Here is a 19,057-nt window from a genome sequence, read left to right on the forward strand (position 1 = left end):
GTTCTGGAGCATTCTACGGGCACTTACAGTACGGTGTCCCGATCACTTTTCAGACGTGTTGAATACATTTGGCATCAATTCTCCACGTGTGAGTGGTGCTCTGACTAGATGCGAGGCGTAACGTCACGATAAGATGCAGCAGCCAATTGGTCGTGGATCCCTGGTAGCATTGCTTGGTGTACATACCATACATACCGATGACCTAGTTCAGAATGATTTGGCTTGACTGAGATTAAATGTGACGGCCTGAAGAAAAAGTCCCCAAGTAGGGCAAGTTTTTACAAGTTTTTACAAATTATTGTTACAAAGTGCAGTGTGTCATACATTGAAATCTGAAAATAGTTGAAGAAGATATGCTTATTTGAATGTTGGTACACCTGATACACCTGGTACGCTCTGAATCAAAACAGCTGCGTTCTCTACCATCGCGTTGGTAGCTAGCTAGCAGCTAAGAAAGAACATCGCTATGAACATCTAACTGCATGTTTAGCACATCACAACATGCTGATAGAACATCAACAGGCTAAACACGTAACTACACATAATTAGATGATCACATAGTCCTTGCTTTTTTACACGTCCTAAAACGTAAGTTTGCTTACATGCCATGTAGGCTATCACTAACCCAGTAGCCACGAAGCAGGACGGCAGACGATACAGTGAACCCTATTCACAAATGTTTAACTAATTAAGTATTTAGTGAACCTAAAACTGTTGTTTGTTATATTGAGTGGGCTCTTCAACACTTAATATTTAGTAATATGGAAAAAAACGGAAAACATGTTTTTTTTTAAAATTTTACTTTAAAGAAGCTTTTTGGTCATTTACGCGACTTGAGAATTGCTGGCATGCGGACCTTTTCACCAGACCATGTCAGAAATGTGAGAGGTTAATTCTTGGCGGCCGTAGAACAGGCAGAAAACATGTAGCGAATTGAATCCTTTACCCTCTAAATCCTCCATTATGGGGAACAACACACATCGACTTCAGGGCCCATCAGCTTTAATCAGAATTAAACGTGTGGGTTAGTCTGTGAATGTGCAGGATACAGTTGATGGGTGATAATAGTGTGAATTTAATTTAACCCTCATTATTTGGTGTCCGGTCTCTTACTAGGCTAAAGGGATTATTACTCTGTTTAATCATCATAACTGTCAGTAGGGGAGGGGGCGGGGGTCGAGGGGTGGCTCATTGTAATGCATGGAACGGAATGAGGAATTTCTTACCAGTCCTCATTCCATTCCATGCATTACAATGAGCCCGTCCTCCATGTCGACCTCCACCAGCCCCTCCCCTGTAACCACGACTACACAGTGGAGTTGGAGGCTACACATTGTTTGTTGGAGTACCCCTATTTACAACATCAAGTGCTTTGAGCACTTCCCAAAAGCTCCAAGATGTGTATATTCATCATCCATGACCACTGCCAGTGCTCAGCGTGTGTAGGACCTCTGCCAGTTGTAGATGGTGTGGATGTTGTGGGAGCAGGCCGGCAGCCTCTTGCAGGTGCTGACGGTGCGATTGCGGAACGACTTCCCCCCGGTGCTGCCCCCCAAGCCCCGCCGCCTGGCAGCCTGCTTGGAACGCTCCTCGGCCGCAAAGAAGTCTGTGGTGGCCCGGAAGAACTCCAGCAGGGCCCGGTGGCTCCAGCTTGTCGCGGCGGTCCCGCCCCCACCACCACCACAGGCTCCACCGCCGGCAGTGGCGCCCCCTTCAGGCTGGGTGGAGAACCCACAGTGGCCCCCCCGTACTGTCAGGAGCAGGAAGAAGTGGGGGTTGCTCTCGAACAGCTCCAGGGGCAGCGTGGACAGGGGGTCCCCTCTGATAGGGTCGTCCTGAGCACACACACTCAGAACGGGGATGGCCACCTCGTCCACGTCCCGGAGGGGTTCGTTGCGCTCCCAGTAGGCCTCCCAGGCGCCCACACTGTTGCTGCTGATGCTGCTGACCGTGCCTCCTGCTGATGGGGCTCCAGTGGGGCCAGGGTGGCAGAACAGCGCCTCCTCCAGGCCATGAAGGGAACTGCTGGCGAATAGAGATTCTGTGTTCACTGTCTCCCCGAGCACTGTCCTGTACCTATAGTACACCAGAGTGATGATAACATACACACACACACACACACACACACACACATACACACACACACACACACAGAAAATCAGCAAATCAATCTTGAAGGCCCTTGTTAGCATTGATTTGAACAACAAAACTGGAGTCACAGAGCCTCCTGTGAGATCAATAGCACTCACCGGTTGCTATGGTTTCCTTATTGTATTCTAAATTGCCTTTACAAGATTGGCTGGATGTATGCAGCAATAACACGTCAGTACTGTAGTAGACATGCCTTTTCATTCTTTCATCTTTTTTCCATCTTTCTTACTTTCTCTCGCTCCCACTCTCTCCTTCCCTATCTGCTGAGGCACAGTACCAGTGGACAGGTTTCTATTTGTGTCTCTCTCGCCTCTCTCTCTCTCTCTCTCTCTCTCTCTCTTTCCCTCGGTTTCTGCCTCCCTCCTCCTCTTTCCCTTCTGTGACCAACCGGGGTTTAAACATGTAACATGTTTTTGAGGTCTAATGCAAAGTGACTGATTAAAGGAGAGTGGTTCCAAACCATCTCCACTAACACTTCCATCTCTCCATCCCCCCCAACCCCCCCGCTCATCCCTCCATACCTGCTCAGACACATCTTCTGGTAGAGAACCAAGGCCCAGTGGAGGGGCCAGCTCGGCCCGTTCTCGAACCAGCTCTGACAGCGGAAGACGGGGGAGAGGCAGGCGGCGGCCGTCACGTAGCTGGAGGAGCCGCACTCGCCCAGGTAGGAGAGGAGCAGGCCCGACCCGGTGCTCTCGCTGACCGCATACAGCCGCCCGGCAGGCTGCCTGTAGCGCACGTAGCGCACGGCCTCCCTCAGGTCCCCCGGGTCACCGAACTGCTGCAGCTTGACGGTGCTGAGTGGCGTGGCGTTGTGGCTGCGGCGGTTGAACACCACGGGGAGGTAGCCGTGGGACAGCGCCGCCTCACACAGCTGGAGAGGAGAGGAGAGGAGAGGAGAGGAGAGGAGAGGAGAGGAGAGGAGAGGAGAGGAGAGGAGAGGAGAGGAGGGATGGAGCATACAGTCAGGATTGTAGCGTAACGTGTTATGTTAAGTTGACATTATTGCTGTGTAGTAACGCTGTTGTTGATTAAGTAATCTCATTCTCAGGCACTTCCGCCCGATATGCTCAGAACGTCTGGTGGTCAGGTCAAAGGTCAAACTTGGTCTTCAATTACCCAATACAAAAATCGGGAACAACTCCTGACACATACCCATTGGCTTTATCTCACATCATTCATCTCCTACAGCCCTCCCCCTCTTCAGTGCTTATGCACCCCATCACTAAAATCAAATAAAGACAAATGATGTACTCAGTAGGTTCACTTCCATGAAGGCCAAGTCTGAATCAGCGTTATTCCAGGCGTATATGCAGTGTGCTCAGTAGCCTGCGGACAAGGTTATTACTCTATCAATGAATCAATCAATCTTTATAGCACAAGTCATCCATTGAATGCAACTCCAAGTGCTGAACGTAAAGACAATAGTAAACGAACCACAATACAATAAAAGTTTATGATGAGAAAAATAGACACAGTAATAAAACCAGGAATAAAACAAAGAACAAAAATAAAAACATAGGAGATAAGAAATAGGGCTAAAAAGTGCACGTTGACAAAGACACTAGGTAAAAGCCAGGCTAAAAAGGAGTGTTTTATGCTTTCTTTTAGAAATATCCACACATGGAGTTGAGCCATTATTACACAAGTTATTATTGTTATTAGACAAAGTTATTTGCGTTGCTCCACAAGTAGAACAAGGGAGGACCCAGAGAGGACATCAGTAGCAGTGGTGGATGAATTCAGAACCGTGTCACGTAGCTACAAAGCTAAAGCCTCTGAGATGATGATACGGAAATGAAGCCTCTGCCTCCTGAATAAGAAAGGCTTCAGGGAGCACCAAGGAGGAGGTGTCATACATCATCAGTATCAATCTAACACCATCACCAGCTCCATCAGTATGACAATCACACCGACTGCTCATCAAACGTCACCCAGTCAGCTAATTGGGATTTTGGGCCATCAAAAGCCAATTCAATGGAATTGGGACTGAATGATAAGAACAGGCCCTTCAAGAAGTTAGAAGGTTAATACAGTGTGATCCACACAAGCTCAGCAAAAAGCCCCTGTGCCAGAGTGGCCCAGCCTGGGCTGCAGAGAGCACAGCAGAGGGGGTGCAGAGAGCACCAAGGAGGGGGCGTAGAGAGCACTAAGGAGGGGGTGTAGAGAGCACCAAGGAGGGGGTGTAGAGAGCACCAAGGAGGGGGTACAGGGAGCACCAAGGAGGGGGTGCAGAGAGCACCAAGGAGGAGGTACAGGGAGCACCAAGGAGGGGGTGTAGAGAGCACCAAGGAGGGGGTGTAGAGAGCACCAAGGAGGGGGTGTAGAGAGCACCAAGGAGGGGGTACAGGGAGCACCAAGGAGGGGGTACAGAGAGCACAGAGGAGGGGGTACAGGGAGCACCAAGGAGGGGGTACAGGGAGCACCAAGGAGGGGGTGTAGAGAGCACAGAGGAGGGGGTACAGGGAGCACCAAGGAGGGGGTGCAGAGAGCACCAAGGAGGGGGTGTAGAGAGCACCAAGGAGGGGGTACAGAGAGCACCAAGGAGGGGGTGCAGAGAGCACCGAGGATGGGGTGTAGAGAGCACCAAGGAGGGGGTACAGAGAGCACCAAGGAGGGGGTACAGGGAGCACCAAGGAGGGGGTACAGAGAGCACAGAGGAGGGGGTACAGGGAGCACCAAGGAGGGGGTGCAGAGAGCACCAAGGAGGGGGTGTAGAGAGCACCAAGGAGGGGGTACAGAGAGCACCAAGGAGGGGGTGCAGAGAGCACCAAGGAGGGGGTGTAGAGAGCACCAAGGAGGGGGTACAGAGAGCACCAAGGAGGGGGTGCAGAGAGCACCGAGGATGGGGTGTAGAGAGCACCAAGGAGGGGGTACAGAGAGCACCAAGGAGGGGGTACAGGGAGCACAGAGGAGGGGGTACAGAGAGCACCAAGGAGGGGGTGTAGAGAGCACTAAGGAGGAGGTACAGAGAGCACAGAGGAGGGGGTACAGAGAGCACCAAGGAGGGGGTGTAGAGAGCATCAAGGAGGGGGTGTAGAGAGCACCAAGGAGGAGGTACAGAGAGCATCGAGGAGGGGGTGTAGAGAGCACCAAGGAGGGGGTGTAGAGAGCACCAAGGAGGGGGTACAGAGAGCACCAAGGAGGGGGTGTAGAGAGCACCAAGGAGGGGGTACAGGGAGCACCAAGGAGGGGGTGCAGAGAGCACAGAGGAGGGGGTACACAGAGCACAGAGGAGGGGGTACAGAGAGTACAGAGGAGGGGGTACAGGGAGCACCAAGGAGGGGGTACAGGGAGCACCAAGGAGGGGGTGTAGAGAGCACAGAGGAGGGGGTACAGGGAGCACCAAGGAGGGGGTACAGGGAGCACCAAGGAGGGGGTGTAGAGAGCACCAAGGAGGGGGTGTAGAGAGCACCAAGGAGGGGGTGCAGACAGCACTAAGGAGGGGGTGTAGAGAGCACCAAGGAGGGGGTACAGAGAGCACCAAGGAGGGGTTACAGAGAGCACCAAGGAGGGGGTACAGAGAGCACCAAGGAGGGGGTACAGAGAGCACAGAGGAGGGGGTACAGGGAGCACCAAGGAGGGGGTGCAGAGAGCACCAAGGAGGGGGTGTAGAGAGCACCAAGGAGGGGGTACAGAGAGCACCAAGGAGGGGGTGCAGAGAGCACCGAGGATGGGGTGTAGAGAGCACCAAGGAGGGGGTACAGAGAGCACCAAGGAGGGGGTACAGGGAGCACAGAGGAGGGGGTACAGAGAGCACCAAGGAGGGGGTGTAGAGAGCACTAAGGAGGAGGTACAGAGAGCACAGAGGAGGGGGTACAGAGAGCACCAAGGAGGGGGTGTAGAGAGCATCAAGGAGGGGGTGTAGAGAGCACCAAGGAGGAGGTACAGAGAGCATCGAGGAGGGGGTGTAGAGAGCACCAAGGAGGGGGTGTAGAGAGCACCAATGAGGGGGTACAGAGAGCACCAAGGAGGGGGTGTAGAGAGCACCAAGGAGGGGGTACAGGGAGCACCAAGGAGGGGGTGCAGAGAGCACAGAGGAGGGGGTACAGAGAGCACCGAGGAGGGGGTACAGGGAGCACCAAGGAGGGGGTACAGAGAGCACCAAGGAGGAGGTGTAGACAGCACCAAGGAGGGGGTGTAGAGAGCACTATGGAGGGGGTGTAGAAAGCACTAAGGAGGGGGTACAGAGAGCACCAAGGAGGGGGTGCAGAGAGCACCAAGGAGGGGGTGTAGAGAGCACCAAGGAGGGGGTGCAGAGAGCACCAAGGAGGGGGTACAGAGAGCACCAAGGAGGGGGTGTAGAGAGCACCAAGGAGGGGGTGTAGAGAGCACCAAGGAGCGGGTACAGGGAGCACCAAGGAGGGGGTACAGGGAGCACTAAGGAGGGGGTGTAAAGAGCATCGAGGAGGGGGTACAGGGAGCACCAAGGAGGAGGTGTAGACAGCACCAAGGAGGGGGTAGAGGGAGCACCAAGGAGGGGGTGTAGAGAGCACCAAGGAGGGGGTACAGGGAGCACCAAGGAGGGGGTGCAGAGAGCACAGAGGAGGGGGTACAGAGAGCATCGAGGAGGGGGTACAGAGAGCACAGAGGAGGGGGTACAGAGAGCACCGAGGAGGGTGTGTAACAGATCACTGCATTAAATATTTACAGAGCTGAGAAAAGCTGCAGTAGCACAGAGCTAAATGGTGGCACTCTGCATCGCTGGCAGGGAAGAGTCTCACTGAACATACCTGAGAATGGGAGAACGTACACTGTAGTGATCTATACTAGAGGAGATGTTTGAGACCGTTATGGCATTATTATTATTAGTATTTGTAACCAGGGAGTAGCTGAAAAGGACTGTATAATTTAGGAAGGGGCTGGTTATCTAACTAATGGAGCTAAATAGGCAGTGTAGGAGGATACAGGCAGGGGGCGCCAGCAAACCGTTAGACTAGCAGTTACTATCGTTAGCATTAGCATGGGAACTAGCATTAGCATTAGCCTTGTAATTAGCATTAGCATTTAGCATTGGAACTAGCATTAGCATTAGCCTTGTACTTAGCATTAGCATACAAACAACTAACACACGGTAACGGTATCACATATGAACAACACATTTATTATACATGACTGATGTATACATCCCCAGATATACATTCCCTCCCCGCCGGCCACACACGCACTCAATCACTCACTGATAGTCTCTGGCCTGAACAGGCTTATAGTCCAGGGCTGTGGTGCGCGTTGAGGCCTGGTTGGATGGCATGTGCGTCGATGAAGTTAGCCGACGAAAGGGGGGGGTGACGTAGCAACGCGGAGGGAAAGGGCCGTCTTCGTGGTCCACAACGAGGTGAAGGGCCCAAGTCCGGTGGTCCGCGTCGAAGCTCCGCTGGAGTCAGTGTTCGGTCGCAGTCCGCTCGTGGAGGCGACGATTATGTCCAGTTGGCGTCTCGCTTGGTCCAACGTTGAACAGCCGGCTGCTGGCAAGGCGGTCCAACGGGAACACAACTAAACGGGCTACAGTGGTACACTCAATAATCGCTTTCCTGGCGTCCTCAGCTTCTGCACGGTGTGCGTCGTACTGAATCCGCCATCTTACATTGACTTCGCGTTACTCTCTCTCTCATTTAGTCTCTCTCGTTCTGATGCTCATCACACACTGACTCGCGGACTACTTCCGTTTCCCATATATACACCACCGAACGTAGCATCCGGGTCACGGACACACCCCGGATATACTACGTCATCAACATATGCATAAACATTACAAGAATAATACATACACATCACGAAACGTATATGAATAGTATAGAAAATAACAAAGTAAATAACTGGGGCAAAAGGGCTGATTTCGGGGAAACTAAACTGGCTCTAAAACTGTGGGCCTTCACAACAGCCGCCCCATGAAACCCTCGGTTTCAGTTAACTAAGAAGGCACACTGGCTAGGCTGCTCTAGCAGCGTGAGGTAGGAGGTGATAGTGTCCTGGCTAATTTGAGGGAGCTCAATCAGGCGTGCCACAGGTCGGGTGTAAGTGCGACCACCGACGTCCACGATGGCCGTCCGCACCCTTCCATCCGGACCCGGCAGGACCTTGGTCACTCTGCCTGTCTGCCAGGCGGCGCGTGGAAGGGACTGGTCGATCACCAGTACCACGGCACCTTCGGACAAGTTGTCTCTCTCCCTCAGCAGAGTCTTCTGCTTCTCCTCCTTCTCCAGGGCGCGGATGTGCTCCTCGAAGCAGATCAGAGCGTCTTCCTTGTCCATGTTATGCAGCGCCTCGTACTCAGCGAAGGTGGGGTTGTCCAGCAGGTACTGCTGGGCCTCGGACCAGGTGGTGCGGTAGGTGACGTTGGCCATGTTGTCCAGAATGCTCTTCAGCGCCTCCCAGTTCCTCTTCCTGAGCTGCTTGGCTTGTTCCTTCTCCTTCTTAGCCTGGTAGGCCTTAAACGCTTGCTTCTTCTCACTCAGCTTGGGCAGGGCGCTGTAGAGTGGGTCGTTGATGATCATTCTCATGGCTTGCTCCCATGACTCGTCGGATGAAACACCATTCTCCTTCAGAAGCTCTTTGAAGGCCTGCTTGGCCTCCTCTTTTGGGTTCCACTTATACGTTTTCTTCGCCAACTCCGGCCTTTCCTCCTTGGAGGCGTCTACAATACTGGCTGAGACTTCCATGGCTGACGTGTACTCGACGGAGTTGACGGGTGCGTCAATGCTGACCTCGGCCACGTGAGGGTGCATGGCCACCTGCAGGTGTTCCTCGGCAACAGCTGTTGCCGCCATGGCACGGTAGCGCCACCACCGGGACTCCTTAGTCTGGGAGTTGTAGTAGTAAGGCTTTCCCGTGTCAGACTTGTACTCCTTCCACGGGCACTTAGACAACCTTTGCTCAGCAGGAGATTTCAGGTCGTCTGGTTTCTCCCCTGAGGACTGTTTAGTCTCTGTGTTGTAGAAGTAGGTCTTCCCATCCAGAGACTTATGCTCTGTCCACAGAGACTTCTTCTTTGGTTGGTCATCCTGTGGTGAACCATTTGTGGTACTAACTGTTCCAGGTGCACTGGCAGCAATAGATTCCACTCCAGGCGGTCCGGTTGGTTGGTTTGCTTCTTCGGTTCGGACATGGAGGGATGACGTAGCTCTCCCGTCTCTATCTCTCCCCTCGGTAGCGCCTTGGAGGGCCCACCCAAGCGCAGTCTTAACAGCCATCGGGCAGCCTCGTGGTCCTCTCAGCGGAGGACGGAGCGACACGATCAGTTCAGCGTTGTCCGAGCCGATGAGAAGGGTTGGCTCCGCTCCTTCTATCGGATGTAGGTCTACTCGCCGTAGGTGGGGATATCTTGCGCGTAACCTCTCCAGGGGGTAGTCGTAGCGGGAGAGCGCTAGCTGGTCGGCGGTGAAGACATTCTGAAGCCGATGTCTATCCGACGGCCGCCCCGCCGGGGAGATAGAGAAGTTGATTCTCGCCCCGGTGACCTCTTTAAGGTCGCGACGTATCGTGCGCAGAGTCAGCTTCTCCGCAGTCCCTTGGAGCCCCAACTGGCGCACTGCCCCCTGGAGAAGGATGGTCCGTTCCGACCCGTCGTCTAGAACGGCGTACGTGTCGTACACAGCGTTGTTGTGGTGAAGTCGGACCTTCACCACCTTCAGTAGAACCTTGGAGCCGCTGCTCTGTGGCGAGTCTAGGTAGTAGACAGGGGTTTCCTCTTCCGGTGCGCGACCGGACCTAGGGCTTCTGTTGCCCTCCGTGGACCTGGCGAGGGAGACCTCGTGTAGGATGTGGAGGTGGACCTCCTCACAGCGGTTGCACTTCCTCCTCAAGGTGCAGTTCTTCGCCAGATGGTCGCGCCCACAGTTCCAGCACCTCTTGTGCTCCTCGAGCCACCTCTGCTTGGCCTCGGTACTCAGGTTGTTGAAGTCACTGCACTCATTGAACCAGTGCTCGCTGGGGCAGTACGGACATGGCGGTGGACCTCTCCGTCCCTTTTGAGGGGGTTGAGAGGAATCCTTTCCCTCAGGTCGGGTGGTCCTCTCTCTCCGAGGCTCCTCCTCCGTGTGCAGCACTCCTACTGGGCGTCCTCTGTTCGAGCTCGGCCCGTCCCAGCGGTCTCCCTTCTCCCTCTCCTTCTTCGGCTCAGCGTAACCCATGGCGTCTACGTTGGTGTCATGCACTTCCTCCAGTAGGAACTCCGCGAAGGCAGCCATGCTCAGACCCAACTTCCCGGGGTTACGAACGCGCTGCTGTCGCCGGAACCTCTCCTGCCGGAAGCGTGGGATCTTGCGGAGCAGCCGCTCTACGTTGGAGGTGCTGTTGATCTCGCTGGCGCCAGCTGGGCCCTGCGTCTTCAGCATTCCAACCAAGGTGTGCACGCGGAGCGCGAAGTCATCCAGCGCCCGGTCATCCTTGATGGGGGCCTGCTGTTCGAGGGCTTGCAGTTCAGCCAGGGCGTGGTTCCAGGGACGACCGTAGCGGGCATCCAAGTCAGCGAGCGCTCTGGTGTAAGGTGTCGGTGCGGAGGCATGGGCCAGTACCATGTTGTGGGCTCTGGGGTTCCTCACATGCTGAAGGAGAATCGCATATTTGTAGGACTCTGAGCAGGAGTCGTCCAAGAGCGTGTCTAGGCAGATGCGTAGCTCCACATACTGGCTCCGGTCCTCGTCCTTGAAGAAGGGGAACTTGGGTCCCTCCACCTGGGGGAACATCCTGTAGTGGATCATCGGGGCTGGAGTGACGGTCTGGGTGTCCGGCCTGCATGCATTTTGGTGCACTGGAGGACCTAGGGGTGTGCTACGCTCTTGGGGGATGGCTCCCCTCCCGGGCAGCGACGCTGGCTCCCTCTGGGCCGCGTAGCGGTCGGGTCCCTGGTCCTCTTCCTTCCAGGTGGTCAGCTGGGCCTGTAGTTGGACAGTCATGGCAGGGGTCATGGAGCCATCGGCGGGGGGTTCAGGAGATGGCACTCGAGAGGGCCGTGCGGATGATGCTCTGGAGCTACGGGCCGACGGAGTTCTGCTGATGCACACGTCGCGCATGGTCTGCATCATTTCCTCCATCTTCTCTGCGTGCAGTTGCTCTCTCGCCATCTGCCTCTCCGCCGCGCGTTCCGCCCCCTCCATCTGGAGGCGCTCGCGCTCGTACTGGATGCGTTCCCTCTCTAACGCCTCCTGGCGCTGTCTCTCCGCCGCACGTTCCGCTCCGTTCATCTGGAGGCGTTCCCTCTCGGACGCCTCCTGGCGCTGTCTCTCCGTCTGGAGGCGGTCGCGCTCCATCTGGAAGCGTTCACGTTCTAGCGCCTCCTGGCGCTGTCTCTCCGCCACGCGTTCCGCTCCGTCCATCTGGAGGCGTTCGCGTTCTAGCGCCTCCTGGCGCTGTCTCTCCGCCGTCCCCATCTGGAGGCGTTCACGCTCGAAATGGATGCGTTCCCTCTCTCGTTCACGCTCGAACTGGAGGCGTTCTCGCTCTAACGTCACCTCGGCCTGTTGGCGCTCCCGCTCTAACGCCATCTCGGCCTGTTGGCGCATACATTCGGACAGCGCGGCACTACTCCCTCTGGAGTGCAGGCTATCCGCCCCAGAGGCAGAACTGCCCACGGAAACCCTGGACCGGGAGGAAGCCACTGAGCGGCAGGAGCTAGGTCTCGAGCGCGCCGTACTGGGAGGCAGATCGTTGAGGCTGAGGCCCTCCCTCTTCCGCCCGCAGGCGCTGTCGGACCGGGCCTCTCCTTCCTGCTCGTCCGTTTCCACGGCAAAACCCTGCGGTTCTGCCATCTCATCCTCAGGCTGGTGCTCTGTGAGGGCTGTCTCAGTGCTAGCCACCCGCGCGCCGGCGGACACCTCGGCCTCTCCGACCACTGTATCCCGTGGAGTGCGCTCCTCGCTACCACTCAGTGAGCTTTCGAGCTCAAGCTCATACTCCTGTAACCTCGGAGGCAACCGCGGGACTCTCTGTGGTCGTGGCTCTGGCTCAGGGGGCGGAGAAGGGGGGGTAACTGTCTGGTCTGGTTGGCTGCGCTCAGCCATGCTATCACTACACTACCTATCCGGCTCGAAGGACCAATTGTAACCAGGGAGTAGCTGAAAAGGACTGTATAATTTAGGAAGGGGCTGGTTATCTAACTAATGGAGCTAAATAGGCAGTGTAGGAGGATACAGGCAGGGGGCGCCAGCAAACCGTTAGACTAGCAGTTACTATCGTTAGCATTAGCATGGGAACTAGCATTAGCATTAGCCTTGTAATTAGCATTAGCATTTAGCATTGGAACTAGCATTAGCATTAGCCTTGTACTTAGCATTAGCATACAAACAACTAACACACGGTAACGGTATCACATATGAACAACACATTTATTATACATGACTGATGTATACATCCCCAGATATACATTCCCTCCCCGCCGGCCACACACGCACTCAATCACTCACTGATAGTCTCTGGCCTGAACAGGCTTATAGTCCAGGGCTGTGGTGCGCGTTGAGGCCTGGTTGGATGGCATGTGCGTCGATGAAGTTAGCCGACGAAAGGGGGGGGTGACGTAGCAACGCGGAGGGAAAGGGCCGTCTTCGTGGTCCACAACGAGGTGAAGGGCCCAAGTCCGGTGGTCCGCGTCGAAGCTCCGCTGGAGTCAGTGTTCGGTCGCAGTCCGCTCGTGGAGGCGACGATTATGTCCAGCTGGCGTCTCGCTTGGTCCAACGTTGAACAGCCGGCTGCTGGCAAGGCGGTCCAACGGGAACACAACTAAACGGGCTACAGTGGTACACTCAATAATCGCTTTCCTGGCGTCCTCAGCTTCTGCACGGTGTGCGTCGTACTGAATCCGCCATCTTACATTGACTTCGCGTTACTCTCTCTCTCATTTAGTCTCTCTCGTTCTGATGCTCATCACACACTGACTCGCGGACTACTTCCGTTTCCCATATATACACCACCGAACGTAGCATCCGGGTCACGGACACACCCCGGATATACTACGTCATCAACATATGCATAAACATTACAAGAATAATACATACACTTCACGAAACGTATATGAATAGTATAGAAAATAACAAAGTAAATAACTGGGGCAAAAGGGCTGATTTCGGGGAAACTAAACTGGCTCTAAAACTGTGGGCCTTCACAACAGTATTATTATTATTATTATTAACCATTCATTCATTTGTTCATGTATTCATGTTGTCATCTATCTATTCATCCATCATTTATTCATACCCAGAAAGTGAGATGTCACTGAGGAAGGTAGCAAGCAAAGATGTACATCAAGAGTTTAGGATGAATTCCAATCCGGCCCTGATGTTGAATTTTACAGACCCATATGCTTGCTCAAATTGCACGTCGGGCTTCAAACTTCTGAATGGTATTGATCCTGACAGAGGCAGATCTATATTGAAGTGAGCCCTGTGGTGGAATAGACTGTGAAGGTGCTTCAGATGAGGCAGACCGTGTATGAGGCAGACTGTAACAGAACAAGAAGGAGCTCCATGCAGAGTTAGCCAGCATTGTTGGGTTCAACTTGAGAGGAGGTAAGGAGAGGATTCGTGCTCTCTTGTAGTTTTCTCTGTAATAATAATGGAATGTCATGCCCGGGAGGGTGGAATTCGTATCACCGTGACTTGAGACACGTGGATGACGCAGACATGCACACGTACACACATACACACCTACACACATGCACACCTACACGCACATGCACAGACGGACATGCACATGCACAGACACACATGCACACAGACACACACATGCACACAGACACACAGACACACACCTGTGTACGCATGCACGTGCATGCACACACACACACACACACACACACACACACACACACATACACATATGCCTAGAGCTCACACACACACACACACGCACACACGCCTACAGAGCTCACACACCTGCGCTGGCACATTCCTCAAGCACATGCAAACATCCACAAATCTCCACTTGCCAAAAGCTTTGGTTACAGCATCTCAGCTGATCACCTTCATTAAAAGCAAAGCTGCGACTCTGGATGAGTCCCGTTAAGTTAATTGACCTTCCAGTTTTGGATTAAAAGCAGTCAAATGACTCTTACTACTAAATATAGAAATACTGATGCAGTTTAATTCAGAACTTGGGCTGCAACCGACAGTTTGAACAAAATATTCCATGATTCCACATGAATCTTACAGTTTATGGGACCCAGTAGGTTCAATGATTCTCATTGTTCAGTCTTACAGACAAATATGACACATTCCTCCCTTATCATGTTGCTGTGCCGGCTACTCTCTGCAACCTAAACGTGGAGCAGGGGAGGCTGGTGGAGGTAGAAATCGAGAAATTGGAGGACGGGTTCATTGTAATGCATGGAATGGAATGAGGAACGGTACCAAACACCAGCATTATGAAGGCATTTCATTAGTGTGTTACTGAGCGTTCTGTTGTGACATTCAGTACAGTTCAGCCACAATGCTGAGAGTTGTGTGTCTGTCGGTGTGTGTCTGTTCACTGCAGGCTTATCCACCTCCGTACTGCGTATCTGCTCTACATTCTTCTGTGGTGTCCTCTCCAAGCCTCCCACACACTTTGTACACACACACACACACACACACACACAGCATGTTAACCACGGAGATGTGTGTATTGCCTGCACGGTACATTACTTATTACCCTGATTATAACCTATACGAAGAGCAGTAAACTGAAACGCCATGAAGCTGACATAGACAGTCCATGGCAGGTGTCAGAGCCCTGCTGAGTCCCCCCAGCATATGAAAGGCATGTGGTGGATGGTGGATGTGTCGTGGGGGGGTCAGATATGGGGTATCTCCCTACAGCTCTGAGTCTCCTCCTGGCTGGGTGCCAGGCTGTGAACGACAGATGATGAAGCTCATTCCCAAAAGGTTTTCCTCTCCTACAGTATTCACCCTCAAATAAAGATTGGTAGCTGCATTTTCAACCATATTGCTTTCATCTATCCAATCCTGCCAACGTTGTGGATGGTGTATGGCGGGGGGGTTGGGGTCTTTAAAGGGTTAGTTTCATTACCATTATTAATGCATTATAGTGGCCTACTTGACGTTAACTACCAGACTCATTTTGTAATGACTTGTTAGCAGCCACACATTTTGCTGCGTTATAAATGTGTTAGAAAGGTGTTATTGCACTACATAAGAAAAATATATCCAATCAGCAATAATCTTGCAGACAAAACATACTAGACAGACAAACAATGTCATAGTATTATATATACTGAAGATATACATAGTGTCATACTCAAAAATGTATGCACTCACTGCAATGTAAGCCGCTTTGTATAAAAGTGTCAGCTAAATGGCAAATGAGTATATAAAAAGTATAGTATATTATAGTCCAAAGTCAGATATTGGACAAAGGTCTGACTAAATATAATCATTCACCAGAGGCTGATGGAGGTAGAAATGATACCATTCCTCATTCAATGCATTAGAATGTCTCCCTCCACCAGCCTCCCCTGCCATTCACCTTCATCAAAAGGTATGATGAGTAGCCTGACATCGTGAACCATTCTCACAAATGCCTTGATTTTCTATGCAAGACAGGATAAAGCTTTGGAGGGGGCGAAAGGGTGGTGTGCTTTCCTACCCACATGCATCATTTCTCAAGTGCTGGATAAAACTATTCCAAAAAAAGAAGATCCATTTACACATTCATCCATCTGAAAACACATGAATGCTTTCTCTTTCTACTTTTCTCTCTCTTTCTCTCTCTCTCTCTCTCTCTCTCTCTCTCTCTCTCTCTCTCTCTTTCTCTTTCTCTCTCTCTCTCTCTCTCTCTCTCTCTCTCTCTCTCTGTTGCAGCTGTGTATGTGTGCGTGTGCATGTGTGTGCAAGCACAACCCACTAACCCCATCATTACTGCCCTCATGCATTCACACTTGGAGTTGACCCAGAAAAAAAGAAAGACACCTGACACAGTTTGCTCTTTGTCTCTCTCTCTCTCTCTCTCTCTCTCTCTCTCTCTCTCTCTCTCTCTCTCTCTCTCTCTCTCTCTCTCTCTCTCTCTCTCTCTCTCCTCTTCACCCATGTTAATGTCTCTCTCCAAAATATGTTAACAAAGTTCACAATTAGCTCTCTCTCTTTCTTCCCATCCCCCACTTTCTCCCTCTCTCTCTCTCTCTCTCTCTCTCTCTCTCTCTCTCTCTCTCTCTCTCTCTCATTATTTCTCTTTCTCTCTCTTTCTCTTTCTCATTGAACCCCAAAAAGGCTTTATCTCATTGCTATTTCCTCACAGGCTCTTGAAAGTCAATGTGTGAATCTCTGAAGGTTCCTTTTGTTGACGAGAGGCTCCAAGCTGTCATGGCAGTGATGGATTGCTCACAAAGTAGCAGAGTGGATGGAACCAGCCTGACTCGTTACAAAGCCAATGGGCATTCAAGAACTGTTCACAGCTCCAGACAGTAAAGCAAAAGAAGAAATCGTTCAATTACAATCAGAGCATTGAAGGTCTTAACGGTCGGCATTGTCTCTTTCTTCATTCATCCTTCCCTGCTCTCTCCACCTCAGCTTGCCAAGAAGTTGACGCAATGGCCCGAGCCCAAAAGCCCAAAGCTGAATGAGCGTACATTGGTTCTGGCACGTTTCCAGTGCTCCTCCTCCTAACTCCTTTTATCGTCTACTTTACCTTTTCTTTTCTTTTTTACCATTTAGCTGACGCTTTTATCCAAAGCAATTTACAATTAGAGATTACAGGGAGAGTATCCCTGGAGTAACTTAGGGCTAAGTGCCATACTCAAGGCCACTGATCACTATCTACTAGGCCGCCACTACCACACTACCTCTGCTTCTCCTGAAGGCTTGTTTATATCTGTCTGGAGACTACAGGACTAGTTTATTAAGACTCTTGTTAAGTGATGCAGGTCAAAGGGGATTTTAACCTGCTGAAACCTGAAAACTGAAACTCAACACTGTTTTAATCAAATTGTGTGCCTCTTATTCTTTTTTTGTCCGTGTTGTCCTATCTTTAGGCTTCATGCAAGGACACATTCATGTAAGCCATCTTTTTGTAGTATTTAGTAGTCCATTTTGCCACTCTATAGCAACATTTAGAAATCTAATTCAGTTGACCTTTTAGTTTGTGGGACTACTGTGGGTCATGGAAGCGAATTTGGTGTGGTGACGGTATAGTCTTCTTTTCCATATCACACACAGAATAACATTCACGTTACTCATAATAACCAGAGCTTATCTAGGTCTTGTACCAGTACTACTGGAGGCTGGTGTCTGCCCTGACATCTGTTACTCTGAGACTGACCACAACCTCATAGACATTAATAGCACTGCGGTACACTGCACAGTGATGATGGTTGTTCAAAACAGCCTGTTTATTCACCTACAATTAAAATAAGTATAGGCTACACTGCAAATGAAGACCAGATGTCAGTCTTAGCATGTGGGTGTGAAAGACTCTGTTGTAGCCAAACACCATGATTAAAGGCATGTTTCACTTAATGCATTATGATCAAGCCTATAGGCTAAGTCAGCTATAACTGTCACACAATGGAGCGACACACATTCATTACACTATTTTGTTTACATAAGCATGTCGCTATGCCTGTGCATCAATATTATTGCATCATTATATCGTGAGCTTAGAATTATAAGGTTCTATCTCCGTTTAGGGCAGTTCAGAGATATTGAGCATCAAAGTGTTTACATTCCATTATGTTTTATGAGATGGAACCTTTGTATTTTATGAATGACTAACTAAAAAAATGTCAACATTTAAAAAATAACACCACACAGGCATTAATAAACACCTAATGGATCAGATTATGTAAAAAAACTCAATTTTGACAAAAATTGAGATAGAACCTTATAATTCTAACGTCACGATATGTCGTGGTCATCATTCATTTACCTTCAGCACATTTCTAGTAATTTTCCCAAAAGAGTTGGGAACGATGAGGAGGACGGGACACGTGGAATTACTGGAGGTTCTCCTCCGTTGTTTGTGGTAAGACGCGCCGGCGACGGACACTGCCCAGTCCAGCGCCACCAGCCCCTCGTCGCCCATCTGCAGGTGGTCCCGGACGAAATGGACCGGGGGGCTCTGGTACGGCCAGCATGCGCCATAGACGGTCTGGAGGAAAGCACTCGCCCGCCAAGTCCAGCCCGTGCACGCCGAGAAAGTGCTGAAAGTCCTGCAGTGTTTGAGGAGATAGTTGGCCAGCGCGGAGGGTTTGCATATCAGCGCGGCCGTGGGGACCACCGTGGGGACACTCTCACCTGCCGCGACCGTTTGGGCACCTTCGACCCCCCGGTGGTCCGACGCGCGCCTCTCCGAGACCCTCTCCTTCGTTGGCCGCCTTGAGACGCCAAGCCCCTGGAGAAGAAGTTCGTCCGGCTGGCTGCTCTCGGTGCCAAAGTATTTCAAGCCTGGCCAAATAACGGCCAACAGCAGGATCACCATGCAGAAAACAACGAGCCATTCCAGCATTTGGCACGGTGGGATGGATGTGCGATAGAGAATAAAATATCAATTATAGCCTACGAATGCTCTACACTGATCTTTTTTAAGTCAAATAAAATATCGTGAGACATAAAAAGTACAACAGACCATCTTCGATGATCAAGCCCTCACCATCCAAAACGTGCGCGTAACCGTTATGCTTGATGTTGTCCAGCCTTATGGACACGAGAATACGCACATGGTTTACCACCACTCGTCTGTGAAGTTTGGAAGACTGACAGTGGTATAACCAAACTTCTGGTTTCAGTTGTTTTTCCATAAAGGTCTTAAAGACACATTTTTGCCGCAGATATTACGCCGTTCGTCGCATGTAACTGTAGACTACATTCCCGTCTCTCGCCTTCCAGTGTCTCAAATTATTGAAACGCCTTCAGTGATTCCCCTCTTGTCCGTCCGTCTGTTCCTGGGTAAAATAACGCACCGTTGTTCGGTCCCTTCGACAGTGCGT

General features: G+C 51.6%; 1 protein-coding gene across 1 annotated transcript; it reads right to left on the minus strand.

Annotated features, from left to right (window-relative positions):
* Positions 1-1,433: 1,433 nt before the first annotated feature.
* On the minus strand, positions 1,434-18,576 carry abhd15a (abhydrolase domain containing 15a; the record flags this gene model as incomplete). The annotated part of the gene is made up of 3 exons (XM_080529188.1): positions 1,434-2,076; positions 2,673-3,025; positions 17,998-18,576. The coding sequence occupies 3 exons, from the start codon at positions 18,574-18,576 to the stop codon at positions 1,434-1,436; spliced, it is 1,575 nt and encodes a 524-aa protein (XP_080385314.1).
* Positions 18,577-19,057: the final 481 nt, after the last annotated feature.

The sequence above is a fragment of the Nansenia antarctica genome, assembly GCF_963989245.1.
Source record: "Nansenia antarctica genome assembly, chromosome: 1".
NCBI lineage: Eukaryota > Metazoa > Chordata > Actinopteri > Argentiniformes > Microstomatidae > Nansenia > Nansenia antarctica.